The 18,922-nt window shown below is 64.2% G+C and overlaps 1 protein-coding gene across 1 annotated transcript in view; it reads left to right on the forward strand.

Annotated features, from left to right (window-relative positions):
* The window catches only part of LOC113190371 (voltage-dependent P/Q-type calcium channel subunit alpha-1A), a gene marked incomplete at its 5' end in the record, with an annotated part of 137,110 nt that extends 118,526 nt beyond the window's left edge, over positions 1 to 18,584 (forward strand). The window contains 13 exon segments of the mRNA XM_077796545.1: positions 1,086 to 1,236; positions 2,375 to 2,502; positions 4,590 to 4,686; positions 7,129 to 7,234; positions 11,858 to 11,965; positions 12,060 to 12,160; positions 13,141 to 13,250; positions 13,350 to 13,488; positions 13,616 to 13,729; positions 15,617 to 15,652; positions 16,592 to 16,778; positions 17,002 to 17,246; positions 17,865 to 18,584. Coding sequence (XP_077652671.1) covers positions 1,086 to 1,236; positions 2,375 to 2,502; positions 4,590 to 4,686; positions 7,129 to 7,234; positions 11,858 to 11,965; positions 12,060 to 12,160; positions 13,141 to 13,250; positions 13,350 to 13,488; positions 13,616 to 13,729; positions 15,617 to 15,652; positions 16,592 to 16,778; positions 17,002 to 17,246; positions 17,865 to 18,584 — 2,242 coding nt within the window.
* Positions 18,585 to 18,922: the final 338 nt, after the last annotated feature.

An 18,922-nucleotide genomic window follows, 5' to 3' on the forward strand; every position in this document is an offset into this window, starting at 1 on the left:
AGATCAGGAGGGCATGGGGATTTGGGTGTGTGGTAAGCCCAGTTATTCCGGAGGCTGAGGTAGGAAGATCATAAGTTCGAGGCCAGCTGGGCAACTTAGTGAGACCCCGCGTCAAAATAAAATGAAAAAGGGCTGGGAATGTGAGTAGCTCAGTGGTGGAGCACTCCTGGGTTCAATCCCCAACACCACACACACACAAAGAAAACAAGGAGGAGGAAAGGGGGCACAGAAAGAAATAGCGTCTGATGCCCCTGGTGGGAGGTGAATTCAGAGCTGGAAAGTGGAACAGGGGTGCGGGGCTGGGGGCGGAGAGCAGGGAGTTACTACTTACAGGGAACAGAATTGGGGAGGGTGAGAAAGTTCTGGGGTGGGCGGTGCTGACAGTCACTAGCGGTGTGACAGCAGTTGGTGCCACTGAGTCGTGTGTTTCAAAGTGGTTAAAATGGTCTATTTAAGAATTTTGCCGCAATAAAAAAATAGGTTCATCTAACAACCAAAAGAAGGGGATGGAGGGCCTGTTGGTCACACCTGTCTGGAGGTGTGACGTTAGAGGGACAAAGGTGAGGAGGGAGCCATGTGGATGTCAGGAAGGGTGGCCAGGCAGAGGGGACAGCTGACACAGGGACCGTGGCCCGGACATGGCTGGCACATTTGAGGACAGTGAGGGGCCAGCTCACCCGGGGCACAGTGACCCAGGGAGAGGAGACTCTCGAGGAGAGTCGCCTGGAGGGGGAGAGCTTTTAGGTTATGCAGATGTCCCTGTGCCCAGTCCGGCCGGGTCCCGCCTGTCGGGTGGAGCGTGGGCCTCAGCTTGCCCCATCCTGGGGGTGGAGCCCAGCGCCTCGTGTGTGAGCCAGCCCTCTGCCCCTGACCAGCTCCTCACCCAGCACCAGCATTGTCAAAAGTCCCCGTGGGCTTTAAAGCTCAGCCAAGGAGGAGAATGTCCCCCCGACATCCTAGGGAGGGGAGGCAGCCCATCCAGCTCCAGAGCCCAGTGTCTGACCCACACGCACCCCTTCCCAAGAGGCCTTGGCCTCCAGCCAGAGCCGGGTGCCCAGGCCCCTGATGCCCCTCCCTGTCCTCAGGAGTGCCACCGGGGAAGCCTGGCACAACATCATGCTCTCCTGCCTCAGTGGGAAGCCATGTGACAAGAACTCTGGCATCCTGACAGCCGACTGTGGCAACGAGTTCGCTTATTTTTACTTCGTGTCCTTCATCTTCCTCTGCTCCTTTCTGGTGAGTCTGCGGGCGGGGAGGCCGGGCGGGCCTGGACCCCTCTGGCTCAGGACCAGATTTCTCTAGGATGAGACCCATCTGCTCCTTCAGGGCTGCTCCCAGCCAGCCTGGGGCTCAGTGAACCCAAGCTTCCCAGTGTGGCTCCCGCTGAGCTTGGGGGCACCCCAACTTGCACCCTCTGGGTGCCCCCGACACTAGATGACCAGGTCAGCCCAAGGAAAGTCAGGCGCAGCGTAATCCCAGCAGCTCAGGAGGCTGAGGCAGGAGGATGGCGAATGCAAAGCCAGCCTCAGCAACTCAGTGAGACCCTGTCTCTAAATTAAATACAAAACAGGGCTGGGGATGGGGCTCAGTGGTCGAGTACCCCCGAGTTCAATCCCAGGTACCAAAAAAAAAATGCATAAGAAAATCAGCTTGAAGGAGGGAGCCTTCTCCTGGCTCAGGGCCTCAGCCACGTGGGTCCGTGGGCACTGGAGCCCCTGGGACGGGCCCGGGGAGGCAGGACATCATGCAGCCAGGAAGCGGAGGGAGACGGAGAAAGAGCCAAAGACCCAGCAGACCTTCCCGGGCGTGCCCCCACTTCCTGTTTCCACCACCTCCGACACCTTCGGTTATGACCCTGTCCGTGGGTCAGTGTTGAGGAGGTCCCAGCCCATGTGACCTGGTCACTTCCCCAGCCCCACCTCCGAACACTGCCCAACACTAGGTTGAGCGTTCAGAGATCATTCCAGATCCAGCTGACAGCCCTGTCCCTCCCCGAAATAGGGTGACAGCCAAAAGTGTCACCAGACATTGCTGCCATTCCCTGGGGAAGGCCAGGATCCCCTCCATTGGAGACCCAGATGGGGGAGGATCTGGGGTCCTCCCCAGCGGTGGTCCCCTGGGTGTGACCCATTTCCCAGCCCCGCCACCGTCCTCTTGGTCTCTCTCAGTCTCCGTCTGCCCTTCTCCCTCCCCGTCTGCACCCAAGCTCAGCGGAGCTCACCCTCGCGGGTCCCCCTTGGGTCAGCGAGTGTCTCCTCGGGGTCCCCTGCCGCTCTCTGTCCCCGGGCCTCTGCGGGAGTTCAGTGGGTGCGTCGGCCAGCCACCCCAGCTCTCTCCCTCCTACTCCCGTCTCCCCCTCCCCGGGGCCCCACAGATGCTGAACCTCTTCGTGGCCGTCATCATGGACAACTTTGAGTACCTCACCCGAGACTCCTCCATCCTGGGCCCCCACCACCTGGACGAATACGTGCGTGTCTGGGCCGAGTACGACCCTGCCGCTTGGTAAGGAGGGCCTGGGGCCTCCGGCCACACTGGGGCCTCCTGCCGGAGCTGGGACGTGGGCAGGCGGGTCCTGGGCGTGGGTCCCAGGCTCTGGCAGGGACCCCACCTGCGTCCGTCCAGAGGAGAGAAGGAGAACCGTGACCCTGAGCGCCGAAGCCTAAGTGCTCAGGGTCTCACCCCTGCCAGAGCCCTGTCCCCTAGGAAGAGAGGGGAGGGTCACCCGGAGTATGAGGGAGCCCTGCCGCGCCCTGAAGGGTTAGCGCAGCAGGCCCTGGGAGGAGCTGAAGCCTCCAGTGGACTCCGCTGGGGCATAGGGGAGAGGCTGGCCCAGCTGGGCAGCCGAGATCTGGCACAAGACGGGAGCCCCAGAACCCCATCCCAAACCTGGAGCGAGCTGGCTGCGGTGACGCCCGCCTGTCACCCAGCGGCGATCGAGAGTTCGCAGCCAGCCTCAGGCAAAGCCAGGTGCTACGCAATTCAGGGAGACCCTACCCTGTCTCTAAATAAAAGACAAAATTGGGCTGGCGAAGTGGCTCAGTGGTCACGTGACCCTGAGACCGATCCCCAGTGACCATTAAAACAAAACCACTAGAGTGGCCAGGGGGTGGGCCCTTGCCTCCCCATGACCTTGAAGAAAGCGCATCCATCTCTGGAGAGCAGAGGCCATTCGGGCTGGGGGGGCCCAGCTCGGCTCCCCCGTACCTGGGTGGGCTCTGAGTGCGCTCGACACCAGGCCCTTGCAGACACTCAGAGGCCCCCGGAGCGGCCTGGAGCCCCCAGCCATGGGGACTCTAGGTGGGGCTGCTCTCGGCACCTGAAAGCATTACTGAGGGGGCCTCCTGTCCCCTGGCCACCGCCCTGGCAGGGAGGCCTCAGGGAGGGGGCGGGAGGATGGGTCTCTCCAGCCCCGCAGCCCAGACAAGCCCTCCCCAGGCCAGAGGTGCCGCGGGTTCCTAACTCTTCCTCTTCCGATTTTAGGTGCGCTGCTGTCCCCCTTCTCTCTGTCACCAGCCCCTCAGTGTAGCCCACATAGACTGTGCCAGGAGGCAAGAAGCCCAGGGCCTGGGGGAGGTGCGGGTCTAAGACCCCCAGCACAGCCACCAGACCCGCCCGGGGCCCAGTGTCCGAATGTCCCCAGAGACCAGGAGGTCCAGCCCCTGCTGTCCCTGCCCCGCCGAGGGCTGGGGGCGGGGGCGGAGCAGCCTGGGCGGCGCTCACTAACCCTGTCTTCCCTTTCAGCGGTCGGATCCATTATAAGGACATGTACAGTTTATTGCGCGTAATCTCCCCCCCTCTCGGCCTAGGCAAGAAATGTCCTCATAGGGTTGCTTGCAAGGTTTGACTTCCACTAAAACCTGCTAGCATCCTGGAATGAGCGTGGCTTGGGGTCTTCAATATATATATTTCATATATATATATATATATATATATCTCTAAACACAGAGCCATCTCTCTCTTGCATTGAACTAGAAGACGCGTAGGCGACAGAATGCGGCCATGTGGTCGATGAAGCATGGACGCACACTCCTGTGTTCCCTCGGCCATCTCTGCTTGCTCTTAGCTGGCCGCCCATCCCGGGGTCTCCACGGCACCCCAGATCAGCTCCACCTCGGGGTGGGGTGTGACTCTGCTCTGCCCCACGCTCCACTCTCCCCCGGACCCCACTCCCAGAGCCCCAGCCCCCTCCCCACCTGGCCCCTCCCCCTCGGCCCCCTCAGAGACCAGCCTCAGCCAAACCAGAGAATGTCGCCCCCCTTTCCAAATGACCCCGCGAGCCAGGCTCAGCTCCCGGCTGCCCGCCAGGAGACCCCCCTCCGCACCCGCCACGTCCCAGCTCCCACCCAGGTCGAGCCCGACTCTCCCCTGCTCGTGAGCAGTGAAATACTCATTTTTAATCACCTTTTCTTCCATTTTTCCCTCCTCTTTTCCATTTGTTTGAAATCTCTATTTTATCATTTCTCTGCATCTTTCTCTATTTTTTCGGCTCGTGTGGTTTGTTTGTTTTGGTTTTGGTTTTGGTTTTCCTCCGTTCCCCCTCCTCCGCCCCCCCCTTGGTTCTGTCCCTGTTTTCTGTTCTGTGCTGCCAGGGGCCGCATGCCTTACCCGGACATGTATCAGATGCTGAGACACATGTCTCCGCCCCTGGGTCTGGGGAAGAAGTGTCCGGCCAGAGTGGCCTACAAGGTAGTCTACCTGTGCCGACCGCGGTGTCCAGGCACTGGGGATTTTTCAGTGCTCCACAGAAACGCCCGGCCGAGTCTTCTTCCACCCCCTCTTTTCTTCTTCTTGTTTTTCCTTTTTTCTTTTCTCCTTGAGTAACTGGCTCCTGCCGTCCCTCTCCTCTAAGCAGCACAGTGTTGTCCTTTCTGATGAGTGTCTACGTGCTCTGAGACTCCATTATGGCCGACATGCTGGAGGGAGGGGGGACACCCAGGTCCCCTGGCGGCCACTCGGTCCCTGGGGAACCACATGGGATACAACCTGCTTCCAGGGAGTCACAGTGGCATCTCTGACCCCAGAGCAGCCCCTGCACCCAGGACAGGACAGGGACCCTGCAGGACAGAGGCTAGGCCCCGGCCCATCTTCTGTGCCACCTGAGTCCCCAGGCCCCGGGACCTTCCACGCACACACCTGAAGCTGATCTCTGACTCAGGCCTTGGGGATCCGATGCTCCCAAGAGCTCCCCCTCCCCTGGAGGTGCCTCCCCAGCCCCCATCCCACGCCACCCATCCCCCAAAGTCACCCCAACCGGCCTCTCCGTTGTTCCAGAGCGGGCAGGCGGGCCGCAGCTGGACCCCTGGACGGTGGCACACTGACGCAGGCCATGCACGCTGCCTTGGCGGGGCCTGGGGCGGGCAGGCGCCGTGGCCGACCGGGGGGTGCATGCTTGCTGAGGGTGTGAGGGGCTGCCGCCAGGCGGCTGGGCCAGGCCCCAGGCCCCCCCTGGAATCTCCCGTGGCACCCCAGGACAAACGCTCTGTTCCCCCCACTCATCCTCGAGAAGCTCAGGGACATACACCTGCAAGACCCCACCCCCCAGAACAGTCATCCTCTTCCTGTCCAACCCTCACCTAACCTCCGCGTGTCTCCTGTCTGTGTGGTTCCCGCAGCCCCCCCCACCCTCTCACCTGGTCTGCCAGCCCCCCTCCCCTCCTCATCGGAGGCCACGACCAGCTGCCCTACCTGTCCCCCTCAAGCTCCCCCACCCCACACTGGGGATGGAACCCAGAGTGCCCTGCCTCTGAGCCACACCCGGCCTTCTTGTTTTGAGATGGTCTCACTAACCTACCTGGGCTGGCCTGGAACTTACAATCCTCCTGCCTCAGCCTCTGAGCAACTGGGATTCTAGGTGTGCACCACCACACCGGCTCCATTTCTCCTGTCCCTTCTCTCAGGGTGTGTGTGGGCACAGTAGAGGGGGAAGGAGACCCCTCGCTCTGTGTCTATGCAGAGCCTCCAAGGCACCTTTGTGCAAACTTAAAAGGATGCCCATTCCACAGAACACTTTGTCTGCTGGGAAATTGTTGGAAGCCACGGATGTGATCAGACCAAGATACTTTTATGCTAATGAGAGGAACTGTTATATTAAATATGCAAATCCGTGATTTCTGAGATGGGGAGCCCTTTGTGCAGTGCATAGCCTGCACAGCTGTACACCAAGCCCCCCTCTGTGTTCTTTTATTTTTTTTAATATTTATTTTTTAGGTGTAGATGGACACAACACAATGCCTTTATTTTTATGTGGTGCTGAGGCTCAAACCCCTGTCCCAGCCCCAGCCCCACCCTCTCTGTGTTTAACCACTGCCTCCCTCTCTGACCTGCCCCAGACGCCACTTGTTCCTTCCCCAGGTTTCCTGTCCCCCACCCTCTTTCCCTGTTTCCTGTCCATGTGTATCAGAAATCCCTGGTGAATCCCAAAGCCCTATCTGTGCCACCTCTGTCTGGGCTGGTGCACACCAGCCTGACACCCCCTCCGTCACCACTCAGCAGGGGACAGAGCCCCTGCTTGGGACACAGGGAATATCATCTTCCCTGGGCCTGGGAATGCCCCACCCCGTCCCCTCCTGCTGCACACAGCCCAGGTGCTGCCATGCCCCAGATACACTTTCCACAGAGCTATGACTGAGTCTCGAGATTCCGTCTGCATGCGCCTGTCTGTGCTGTTCCGTGTCACCTCGCTGCATGCTGCGAGGGGCCTGCCCCACCCGCGGGGCGCCTGCCTGCTGCCTCCCAGAGGAATGTGACCTGTGCCCAGCGGGGCTGCCCGGGTCCAGCCGTACAGGGGCGGGGCGGGTGCCTGTGACTGTGCCGGGGACCCTCTGCTGGCTGCTGCACGTGCTGGACTGGGCTTTGCTCTCTCTGAGGTCCGACGGGACGGAGCCATCCAGGAGAGCTCTGAGGCCAGGCGCCTGGGAGGTCGGCGGGACGAGGAGGGGCGAGGACGCGCAGGAGAGCCGCGTGCCCTCCCTGCGGCCACCGGAGGAGACTGGGAAACTCGGGGCTGGGCGTGGGGCCGCCGTGGCCTTCAGAGTTCTCCTGGAGGTCCCCCGATGGGGTGGGTGTGGCTCTCCGGGGACCCCCGTGGAGGACCCGAGAGTGACGGCCCTCCCCCCGGGTTCTCTGTAGAGGCTCCTGCGGATGGATTTGCCCGTCGCCGATGACAACACCGTCCACTTCAACTCCACCCTCATGGCGCTGATCCGCACAGCCCTGGACATCAAGATAGCCAAGGGTAAGCGCAGGGCCGACGGGTCGCCAGGAGGGGGAAGCAAGCACAGGGCCGAGATGTCGCCGGGCACTCTTACGCAAACCCTCAGGGTGTCCTGTCCTGTGCGCCAGACAACGCTGTAGACAGGGGGGCTCCCCAAGAAGGTTCTGAGGGAAAAGCCTGGGGAGAAGGCTCGGGAGGCGCAAAGGCCCTGAGGCAGGGGTGGGGCAGGACAGAGCTGACGCAGCCAGGGGCTGCCTCAACCCACCCGCCTCCAGGAGGAGAGCCCGGCTCTGGAGCAGAGGCGGGGACCCCTCCAGCCTCATCTCCACGGGCGCCCTCTGTGGGGACCACAGACCCGGGCGGTCCACCTGAGTTAGTCCAATGTCTGTCACTGTCGTGAAATAACCTGAGGCTGGGAACCTTATGAAGAACAGCAGCTGGGCCGGGGACAGCTCGGCGGCAGGGCGCCTGCCCAGGTGCACGGGCCCTGGGTCCGGTCCCCAGCCCCACAAACAAACAGAAAAGCAGCTCATTTAGCTGCGAGTCTCAAGTCCCACCAGATTTAGTGGCCGCGGACGCCCCTGAGTCAGGAGGCGGTTCTCAGACGCCCGAGGGCCCTGAGCTCCACACTTGGGTCCTGGAGGCCGGAGCCCAGGGCTGGGCCAGGCCGGGCTGGTCTCTGACTTTATCCAGGAGCCTTCAGTCCCCGGCCACAGGACCGAGGCCGCCTCTTCCGGGTTCCCTGGAGCCTGCCATGGGGGCGCCCTGCCGTGGGGCACCCACCCGCCCCTCCCTGGAGGCCCTGAGCGTCCTCTGCTGCTGGCCTAGGCCACAGGGGACAGATGAGCCCCCTCACTTTGCAGGTTCTCAGATATGATGTCGCCACCCTGTGCACCGGGGAGGCAGGTGGGGACCCTCTCTGTCCCTCTGCCTCGGTCCCTGTCTTCTCTGTGTCTGTCCAGGAGAATCTGGAAAAGGCCATTCCCCCGTCCTCCCTGGGTCCTAGATGTTACGTTGGACCCGGGGCCTCCTCCTGAGGGACTCAGGCCTCCCTCTGCCCCAGGCCAAGAGGGCAGAGCCGCCACCTGCCTGGGGAGATGTAAACCCGCAGCCCTGGCTGCCCCTGGAGGGCGCTGACCCTGATGGGCAGCAGTGTGGTCTCCTGGGGGACAGGAGCTCCGGGCGGGGCAGTAACAGGGGCCAGATCTCCTGGTGGCCACACCGTCCTCCCCCGCACAGGGCATTCCCAAGGCAAGGCCGCCCTTGCCTTGTCCTTGGAAGAGCTCCTAGCCGGGAGCCTCGGCTGGCCCTGGCTTCCTGGCACCCTGTCTGGGGCCCCCACTGGCGACCGTGATGGTGGCTCTGAGCAAAAGCATTAGTCGAGCACCTGCTGTGTGCCCAGCCCTGCCCTCAGCATTTGGGATACCACAGGGGATAGCGACCCCCTGTCCCCAGGCAGCGAGGAGAAAGGGGCACAATACACACTGCGGCTGAGGCAGGAGCCGGCCAGCCACCTGGTGGAGGGGCAATCTGCAGGCCTGGGTCCCAGGAGCCACCAAGTAGAGTTAACAGCTAGAGGGTGACAAGCACTACGGCGAGAAGAACGGGGGAGGTGGGGTCCAGGTTCAGAGGCAGAGGCAGTTCCGCCCTCAGGGACACTGGCCAGTGTCCAGGGACCTTCTTGGTTGTCACTGCATGGAGTGGCCTCTGTGTGTCGAACCCCGAGAGGTGGCTCTGCGTTCCCCACACAGGGGCACCTGCAGCCATGAGGTGGGGTCCAGCTGACCACGCGGGGGAGACAGGAGGCAGACCCCTAGGGCAGCACCTGAGGCAGCCAGCTGGGGTGACTGCTGCCCACCTGCCAGGGACCTCCTGCTGCGGGATCACCAGTGCCAGCAGTTCTGTACCCAAGAAGGAGCAAGCCCAAGGCAGCCTCACACGAACCCGCCACCTCGCAGAGGCCACACCATGCTTTTCCCAGCCTGAGTGCAGCCCAGAGCCACTGGGCAGAGGGACGGGTGGTTCCCATCGAGGGCATTCTGACCCAGGGACACCTGGCAGGCCTGCCACGGCCTGGGTCTCCACGTGGGCAGGGTGGTGCTTCCTGCAGGGAGGCCGCTCAGCACCCACGGCTCCAGGTGCCTCAGCCAGGATCGTGCCCAGCGTCCTGGCTGGCGAGGTCAGAGGCCCTGCTCTGGCCTGAGCGCAGGTGTTTGTCTGCTCAGGCCACCAGGACCACACACTGGGTGGCTGCAATGGACGAGGGTGGCCGCAGGCTTGTCCTCAGCCTTAGCCTTGGCGCCCAGGGGCCACCCTCCCCGGCCCCTTTGTCCAGGACGCCAGCTGCCCTCCTAGGGCCCCACTGACCTCGCTGAGGCTCCAGCCACAGCCATGGTGGTGGTGAGGGCTGCACCGTGGGAACTTGGCAGGGGACGGGGACGCAGTTCAGCCCCTCCTAGCAGATGGTTCCTTCTCTCCCAGAGAAACTAGAAACATGTTTGTAGTATATTTCTTTTTATAATTTTATACCTTTATTGATTGATTGATTTCTATGGGGTCTGAGGATGGAGCCCAGGGCCTCGCACGTGCTAGGCGAGCGCTCTACCCCTGAGCCCCAGCCCCGCCCCAGTTCATCTTATTTTAAGTTGACATGTAATAATTACAGGTGTCTGTGGGGTGCGGTGTGCGGGGGATAGATCAGGGTGTGTCGTGCGTGATCAGATCAGGGCAGTCAGCACCCAGTGCCCCCAGCGCCTGTGGTTTCTTTGTGTTGGGAACATTTAAAATCCTCCTAAGGGCAGGGCGCTGGTGCCCACCTGTAATTCCAGTAGCTCAGGAGGCCGAGGCAGGAGGATCTCAGGTTCCAGGCCAGCCTCAGCGCCTTAGCGAGACCCTGTCTTAAAAGAAAAAAGGAGGCCGGGAGTGCAGCCAGTGGAGGAGCATTCCTGGGTTCAAGCCCCAGCTCTGCAAAGAGAAAGGAAGAAGAAAAGGTTCCCGCGCCACGGGGATCCCAGGTCATCACCAGTGGTCTCCACCTCCCAACCGGAGGATCCGCCCAGGGACCCCAGAACTCCACATCCCTAGACCCTGTGCCACGAGAGAAAAGAAAGGGAAGCCAGGGGCGAGGTGCGGTGCTGCACGCCTGTGGTGCCAGCCACCGGGGAGGCTGAGGCAGCAGGATCACTGGAGCCAGGAGTTAGTTGCCCGCGTGGGCAACAGAGCGAGACCCTGAGTCCAAAAAGAAAGGGGTGAAAACGGGCGTGCGCGCGCCCTCTCGCGGTGATATAGGGGACAACCACTTAAGTCAAAAGAGAAAGCCGAAGTCAATAGAAAGCGATGGGTGGGGGGACGGTGCTTGGTGACCGAGGTCCCCTAGGCCTCTTCGGCAGAGGATCTGAGCAGACCGCTGCAGGAGGAGCGGAGAGAGGGGGCCACGCAGATTTTCTTAGGAAACTGTCCTATCACAGAAAGCACGCCGCACAAGGATCATGGAACGGCCTGAGGCAGGAGCATGCCGGGCACATTTAAGGAGCAGTGGGGAGGTCGGTGCGGCTGAAGGGGAGTGAGGAGGAGCCGCGGGACTGAGGACAGAGCAGGCAGGGAACCGTGAGCCTGGCCTGAGAATTCGGGCGCTCCGCCCGAGTGGGGCCTGACGCAGGTGCTCGCGGCGCCCTCTGGTGGCGGCAGGCGGAGTAGACAGCGGGAGCCGGAGCCAGCCCAGGTCCGAGGAGGCGGGGTGGGGCAGCAGTTCAACTGTCCCTGGCTTCAGTGTCCTTGCTCCAAAATAGATCTGAGCTTTGAGTTTCACCTGCGCGTTAGCAAAAAGGCCCTTCTAGCGCCAGGGTGCAGCTCAGTTGTAGAGCCCTGGCCTAGCTTGCGTGAGGCCCTGGGTTCCATCCCAGCACTAAAAAAAAAAAATTTTGGCTCAAGGTATGGAAGGTCCGGCATCAGGGGACCTCGTTTGGTGAGGGCCTTCTGGTTATCAGAGTCCCAGGCACCAATCACATGGAGAGAGACGGGTAGTACCCGAGGCTGTGTGTCTTTGCTGTCTGCCCTTTCCCTCTCCAAGCCTCAGGATCCAATCCAGGGACAGAGCCCTCGTGGCCCCTCCAGACTGTAGTCCTCACACCTCACAAGAGGAACTGGGTTCCAACAGGGGCTTGAGAGGGGGTGGCCCACGTTCAAAGGATAGAGCTGCAGTACTGACCCTGGGGGAGACGCTGTCCGAGGGCTGGACGCACATTAACTCCCTTGGTCCTCAGCCAGACAGATTAGGGACCCTTGCCACCCCATTCTCAGATGAAGTAACTGAGGTTCCTAACGGTGCACGTGCAGAGGCTGGGTGTGGCTCGGTGGCAGAAGGCTCTGAGTTCCATCCCCTGCACAGAGAGAGGAGAGTCTAGCGACTTAGCCAGGCACTTGGTGAGAGTGGCAGCCAGGACTGGGCCCTCAGCTGACCCAGCCCCTTGCAGCACTGGACTGTCCCTACAAAGCCGTCCCCCAGCCCTGGCCCTGCCGAGGACCAGGACTTCCTCTGGGATCACAGTGGCTGTGGCCACACTCTAGGGAGCTGTGGCTTGGCAGCTGCCCCAGAGGCTGCTGGTGCCGGGGAGGCGGTCAGCATCTGTTGCGCCCACACTGCAGGTGGGGCCGACAAGCAGCAGATGGACGCAGAGCTGCGGAAGGAGATGATGGCCATCTGGCCAAACCTGTCCCAGAAGACGCTGGACCTGCTGGTCACACCTCACAAATGTAAGAGCCGAGCCCACCCTGGGCCGGGACCCCCAGCACAGTGGGGGCGGAGCCAGGAGGGGCGGGCGGCACCTGAGCTCTCCTGTGCCCCCAGCCACGGACCTGACGGTGGGGAAGATCTACGCAGCCATGATGATCATGGAGTATTACCGGCAAAGCAAGGCCAAGAAGCTGCAGGCCATGCGCGAGGAGCAGGTACCAGCGGCCATCGCCCTGGGGACACCCAAGCTGGAAGACAGGGGCTGGCTTGTTACCATGGGAACCAACCAGAACTAGGGCAGGTCACTGCCAAGCAGGGCCATCTCAAGGAAATGCAGCCTGGACAATTCGTCCCCTCCACCAGCACTTGCTGAAGGTCACTGGGTGTTGGGTGCTGTCCCCAGTGCTCGGGGTCATCGGTCACCGGGGGGTTGCAGATGGGAGCAGAACAGACCAGATTCTAGCCGTTCTAGGTGGGGACCCACCAACAGCAGCAAGTGACTAAGCACATCTCATGGTGGCAAATAATGAGGGCCCTGCGGACCTGAAGAGGGGAGAAGAGGGGAGCGGTGTTGGAGCCACGCAGGTGGGGCCTGGAGACCGGAAGGCAGGGAGGGAGGACGGCAGGAGCAGGCTGGTACCCAGGGAACAGCGTCCTCGGCAGAGGGAAGAGACAGTGCAAAGGCTGAGGCTGGAGGACGAGGAGGACGGAGAGGGGCAGAGGACGGTGAGCCAGGGGGACATTGGGCTGGAGTCACAGGGCAGAGCTCAGAGATGGAGGGGACACTCAGTTTTGTCCCAACTGAGAGGGGAGCTGGAAGGGTGCTGCACAGCGGAGGGCCCAGGTCTAGCCCATGGACACCCTCCGGGCACTAAGGTGGGGGAGCCGGGAGGGCTGGGCTGCTCCAGGTGCCAGGTGCCGGGCAGAGGCCAGGGCGGGGCCGGCTGGGGAGTGGAGGAGTCCAGGTGGATCAGACCTGAGTGACTGATCAGCAGGCCCAGGGTTCCACCCCCGACACTGCAAAAAAGTGGTGGGGGACTTCTGGAATGTTGCAGGGTGGGGTCTAAGCACCCCCTCCAAAGCCTCCCCCTGCTCTGCTCAGCCCAGCCTCGCCCACAGCCTGAGCCTCCGTTCCCCTCCTCCGTCCCCACCCTGTCCCTGCCCCTGTGCACACATGCTGCTCTCTGCCCCCCAGAACCGGACCCCTCTCATGTTCCAGCGCATGGAGCCCCCGTCCCCGTCACAGGAGGGGGGACCCGGCCAGAATGCCCTCCCCTCCACCCAGCTGGACCCCGGAGTCAGCCTGTGAGTGTGGGTCTGGCCAGAGTGGGGGGGGCAGTGAGGTGCCAGCGCCCAGGCAGAACCCCTGAGTGCCCCGCCCACCTGCCTCTGTGTCCCCCACAGGATGGCTCATGAAGGCGGCATCAAGGAGAGTCCATCCTGGGTGACGCAGCGGGCCCAGGAGATGTTCCAGAAGACGGGCACGTGGAGCCCAGAGCGAGGGCCCCCGGCAGACCTGCCCAACAGTCAGCCCAGCTCTCAGGTGCCCCTGCCCCCACGGGTCCCAGGTCGCAGGGCCTGCAGCAGGCACCCCCCACAGACACCGAGCCTTCCCTGGGGCCCCGTGTCAGGCCCCGGGGCTAACCAGGCCCTGCCCTCTGCCCCCGCAGTCGGTGGAGATGCGCGAGATGGGCACCGATGGCTACTCGGACAGCGAGCACTACCTCCCCATGGAAGGCCAGGCCCGCGCCGCCTCCATGCCCCGCCTCCCGGCCGAGAACCAGGTGAGGGCTTTCACCGCCCCAGCGGGGCCACCGCACCGCACCGTGCGGGCAGCCCCCTCCTGCAGCCCCCACGCTGGCCTCACCGAGAGCCCCTGACGGGCCTGGCCCTTGGCCCCCCTGGTGGAGCCAGGAAGGGGAGGGCCCTGGGGTGAGCTTGGTGGCCGTGGCCAGTGGTTCTCCTCTGCCCTGCTGGGGACAGAGAGGGAAGGGCCGCAGCCGGGAGAGCTGCCCTCCGGAAGCCATGGCCCAGGGGGCACCGCCCTGCTCGGAGCCGGCCCTGTGCTGGGAGGATCCAAGTTCAAGGCCGCCCTGGGCTCTGAAAACCTGAGGGAGGGCCGCAGTGCAGCGCGGGGTGGAGCCGCGGGCTCAGTCCCCAACGACAAGCCCAGGCCACTACGGGGCTGGGCGTGGCCCTCGTGCCGCCGCCTGGCCCCCGCACACGCCCCGGGTTCCCTCCCAGCACTGGGGAAAACCCAGCACGCGCACCCCGAAATTCCACGCACCTCACGCACACGCACCTCACACACGCACCTCATACACTCCCACTTCACGCACCAGCACCTCACGCACACCTCATACACATGCACCTCACGCACCCGCCCTTCACGCGCGCAACTAACACGCGCAACTCACGCACACGCACCTTACACATGCACCTCACGCACGTGCACCTCACACCTGACACCTGCATACCTCACGCACCCACACTTCACACCTGCGCACCCCACTTACCCACCCCTCACACGCGCACCCATGAACGCGCACCTCACACGCGCACCTCACGCACCCGCCCTTCACTCACGCAACTCTAACACACGCACCTTATGCACCTCAAGCACCCACACCTCAAGCACGCGCACCTCACACCTCCACCTCACACCTGCGCACCTCACACACCCACCCCTCAAACACCCACTCACGCACGTGCACCTCACGCACCCTCACACCTCATGCACATGCACCTTACACACCTCATGCACCCGCACCTCACGTGCACGCACCTTGCATGCACACCTCACACCCGCACCTCATACACCCCACATGCGTGCACACCAGCACACTCACTTGTGCGTGGCGTGTGCCGGGCACGCACACTCGTGGGTCTGGCATGGGCGGTCCGGGGAGGCAGGGCTGGGGGTGTGGGCAACTGCGGGCGTGTCCCTGTCGGGTCTCCGTGCGGCTGCGGGGCAGCGTGTGCCTGCTGCGTGTGTCTGCGTGGCCGTTTGCCCCGCGGCTGGGCTCACTCGCGGGGAGGCAGGAGGGACCATCCCACCGCCCTCCCGAGGAGGGCAGAGGCCAGCAGCATGGCGGGCTGCCTGCGGGCTTTCCAAGTGCGGCTGGAGTGCAGGGCAGCGCCCCTGGCGGCTGCGGGCGGGAGCTGCGGGTGGCGGGCGGCATGTCTGGCTGGGGAGCTTCAGTGCTGTGCTGTGGCTGTCTGCACCCGGCGCAGGCTGTGCTGTGCCTAGCGGGGCCAGGGTGGCCCGAGGGCCTGGCCTCTGGTGGCTGTGAGGCTGGGTGCGAGGCCCTGTGCTGCATGTGGCTGCCCGGTCCCTGGACTGGGACGTGGCTGCTGGGCCCCAGAGAAGACCGGGCGGGGCAGCTGGGGCCCCCCTGGAAGCTGGGGGCCTCCCCGGGAGCCAGGGCCAGGGCACTGCATGGGCAGGGGCCTGTGGCCAGCCGCCCCCTCTGTTGGTGTCGTGCCTCTGCCATCTGTCTGTGTGTCTGTCTCTGTACCTGCTGGGGACAGCCAGCGGCCTGCTCACCAGGACCTGACCCCCCTCCTCACACCTCTCCATGCTCCGCCCTCCACCCCCTCCTCCCTGCCTTTTATATTTATTTTCTTCTTTCTGTTCTTTCTGTGTGCACCATCCCGTGGGGCTGTGACAGAGGAGAAGGGGCCGGCCACGTGGGAATGACCTCAGTGTATGTACGCCCTGCCGCCCAGCCGGGCTCCGGCCCCTCTTCCTCCCCAGCCCCGGGGCACGCCCCATCTCTGGCCGCCTGGCCCCACCTTTCTTTGCAGACCACACCCTCCCCCATGGAGCCCTCTCCTCATGTGTGTGTCCTGTGTGTGCGGGGCCATCCCCCACTCCCCTCGTCACAGCCCCCCGCCGGCCCCTCTCTCTGGGGGTCGTCCTCCAGCTCCACCGTGGACCCCAGCCCTGCAGTCTGAGTCCTTCACAGCCCCCGCCTAGGGCAGGGCGTCCAGCAGCAAGCAGGCGGGTCCTGCGTGAGGGTGGGGTCCACGCCATGTCCCTGCTGCTGTCTTCCGCCGGCCACAGAGAATCACAGGCCCTGCACGGGTCAGCGCTTGACCCAGGGGTGCAGCGAGTGAGGCCAAGGATGGGGTTCACAGGGCCTCGAGTGCCAGGGCAGCCCCTAGCCTGGACCTGGGCAGCTGGCACCAGGGTCAAGGGGTCAGAAGATAGTGGCCCCTGGGCCAGCGAGGTGCTGAGTTGAGCTGGGCCCGGGGAACCTGGCTCCTCTCCATCCCTGGAGGGCAGGTGTGGACCTGCAGCCCAGGGCTCCCAGGCTTGCACCCTGTAGGGGGACAGTGCTTCCCTTCGTCCACCTGCCCACCCTGGCTGGGCCCCCAGGGCTGTGGGTCCTAAGAATCAGTGGCGCAGTGAGGGGCCAGTGGACCTGGAAAGAGGACAGAGGAGTTCCCAGGGCTCCGCTCTCACCGCACCTAGCCAGCCTGTGTCCAGGACCCTAGCGCACCCCTGGACCCACTCCCCAGATGGCCACACCCCAGTCTCAGATGGCCCTGCACCAGCCAGCCTGCCAGGACGGGGCGGGAAAGGATGGCACTTCTCAGTGCTGGCCTCTGACTCCAGCCCACGGCCTGTCCCCCAACCCCAGACCATCTCCGACACCAGCCCCATGAAGCGCTCAGCATCAGTGCTGGGCCCCAAGGCTCGGCGCCTGGACGACTACTCCCTGGAGAGGGTCCCCCCAGAGGAGAACCAGCGGCACCACCAGCGCCGCAGGGACCGTGGCCACCGCGCCTCTGAGCGCTCCCTGGGCCGCTACACGGACGTGGACACAGGTGGGCTGCCGCAGGGACTCCACTGGGCGGAGGAGGTGGAGAGGGACAAGACTGGACAGGGGACAGGCGCCGCTGCAAAGAGTGCAGGGACCGGAATCCCAACCGGCCTTGGCTGTCGCCAGGCCTCTCTCTAGGGCCCCTGGACCCCGGCTGGGCTCCTGTGTGCACACCCTGCCATGCCCCAAGGCTACCTGGGGTCTGTCCTTCTGTGTTCCCGGCCCAGGCTTGGGAACCGACCTGAGCATGACCACCCAATCCGGGGACCTGCCTTCCAAAGAGCGGGACCAGGAACGGGGCCGACCCAAGGACCGGAAGCATCGGCACCACCACCACCACCACCACCACCCCCCGCCCCCCGACAAGGAGCGCTACGCCCAGGAGCGGCCGGACCACGGTCGGGCCAGGGCGCGGGACCAGCGCTGGTCCCGCTCGCCCAGCGAGGGCCGAGAGCACATGGCGCACCGGCAGGTGGGTGTGGCACGCGGCAACCGCAGGCGGGGACCGGCCCCCCAGCCACGGCCACCCGGGCAGGTCCCGACCGGCACACGCTGCCTCCTGGAGCCCAGGGCCCCGGGCGGGGGTGGCCCTGCGCCCTGACCCGGCTCCCTCGCCCGCCCCGCCGCAGCCCCGCCGCCGCCGCTCCCTCCTTGGTTGCGGGCGCGTAGGCGCCCAGGACCCGCGCGGTCGGTCCCCGCGTCCCGCCCGCGCTGCCCCGCCTCCCGCTTTCCTTTAACCCGGCTTCCCTTTTTGTTTCGATTATGATTTCTGTCCTATGGACGCCTGTGAGTAATTTTTGAAACTTCTGCTGTTTTAACCCCGAAACTTACAAAACTCCATCTCTCATTTCTCTTCTCACTTTGTTGTGTTGGTTTTGACCCCCTCCTGTCTCCCCCTCCCTGTGGCTGTGGCTTTTCTCCTTTTTTTCCATTCGGATGTCCTGTGTCCCCTCCTCCTCCCGGACCCTCTCCTGTCCCGTTCGGTTTCCGTTGCCCTCCCCTCCCCCCCTCCTGTGTCTCCTCCCGTCTCCTCCTGGTTGATTTTGTTGTATCTTTTGTTTTGATTTCCTTTGTTTCAATTTTCGTGTAGGGCAGTAGTTCGGTCAGTGGAAGCCCAGCCCCCTCAACATCTGGTACCAGCACTCCACGGCGGGGACGCCGCCAGCTCCCCCAGACCCCCTCCACCCCCCGGCCACACGTGTCCTATTCCCCCGTGATCCGTAAGGCCGGCGCCCCGGGCCCCCCGCAGCAGCAGCAGCAGCAGGCGGTGGCCAGGCCCGGCCGGGCGGCCACCAGCGGCCCTCGGAGGTACCCGGGCCCCGCCGCCGAGCCGCTGGCCGGGGAGCGGCCGGCCACTGGGGGCCACGGCAGCAGCCGCTCGCCCGGGATGGAGCGGCGAGCTCCGGGCCCTGCCAGGAGCGAGTCCCCCAGGGCCTGTCGCCACGGAGGGTCCCGGTGGCCGACGTCGGGTCCGCACATGTCCGAGGGACCCCCGGGTCCCCGGCACCACGGCTACTACCGGGGCTCTGACTACGACGAGGCCGATGGCCCGGGCGGCGGCCGCATCGGCGAGGAGGCCATGGCCGGGCCCTACGACGCGCCACCCCTCCCACGACACACGTCCTCGGGCGCCGCCGGGCGATCGCCCAGGACTCCCCGGGCCCACGGCCCCGCCTGCGCCTCGCCTTCCCGCCACCGGAGACTCCCCAACGGCTACTACCCGGTCCACGGGGTGGCCAGGCCCCGAGGGCCGGGCTCCCGGAAAGGCCTGCACGAGCCCTACAGCGAGAGCGACGACGATTGGTGCTAAGTCCGGGCGAGGTGGCCCCTCACCCGCCCGGCGCCCCCACGCACCCCACGCACACACCCCGCCGGGAGGAGCCGCCGGCCCGGGCCGCCTCGCGCCAGCTGCCCAGAGGACCCGCCCGACGGAAGACCCCAGCCTCGGGGCCAGGGCTGGGCCTTGAGGGGGTCCCACAAACCCCTCGGCCAGAAAAGACCCTCCCGGGCATCGACGGCCCCCCAGCCCTGACCTCCCCGGCCAGGGGCTCTGGGCCGGCCGAAGACAGACCAACCACAGCCAAGGGGTTCCAAACACTCAGCCCTTTTTGGAGAACTTTGGGGAAAACGGGAAAAAAACAAAAAAAA

Source organism: Urocitellus parryii, chromosome 3 (assembly GCF_045843805.1).
Source record: "Urocitellus parryii isolate mUroPar1 chromosome 3, mUroPar1.hap1, whole genome shotgun sequence".
Taxonomy (NCBI): domain Eukaryota; kingdom Metazoa; phylum Chordata; class Mammalia; order Rodentia; family Sciuridae; genus Urocitellus; species Urocitellus parryii.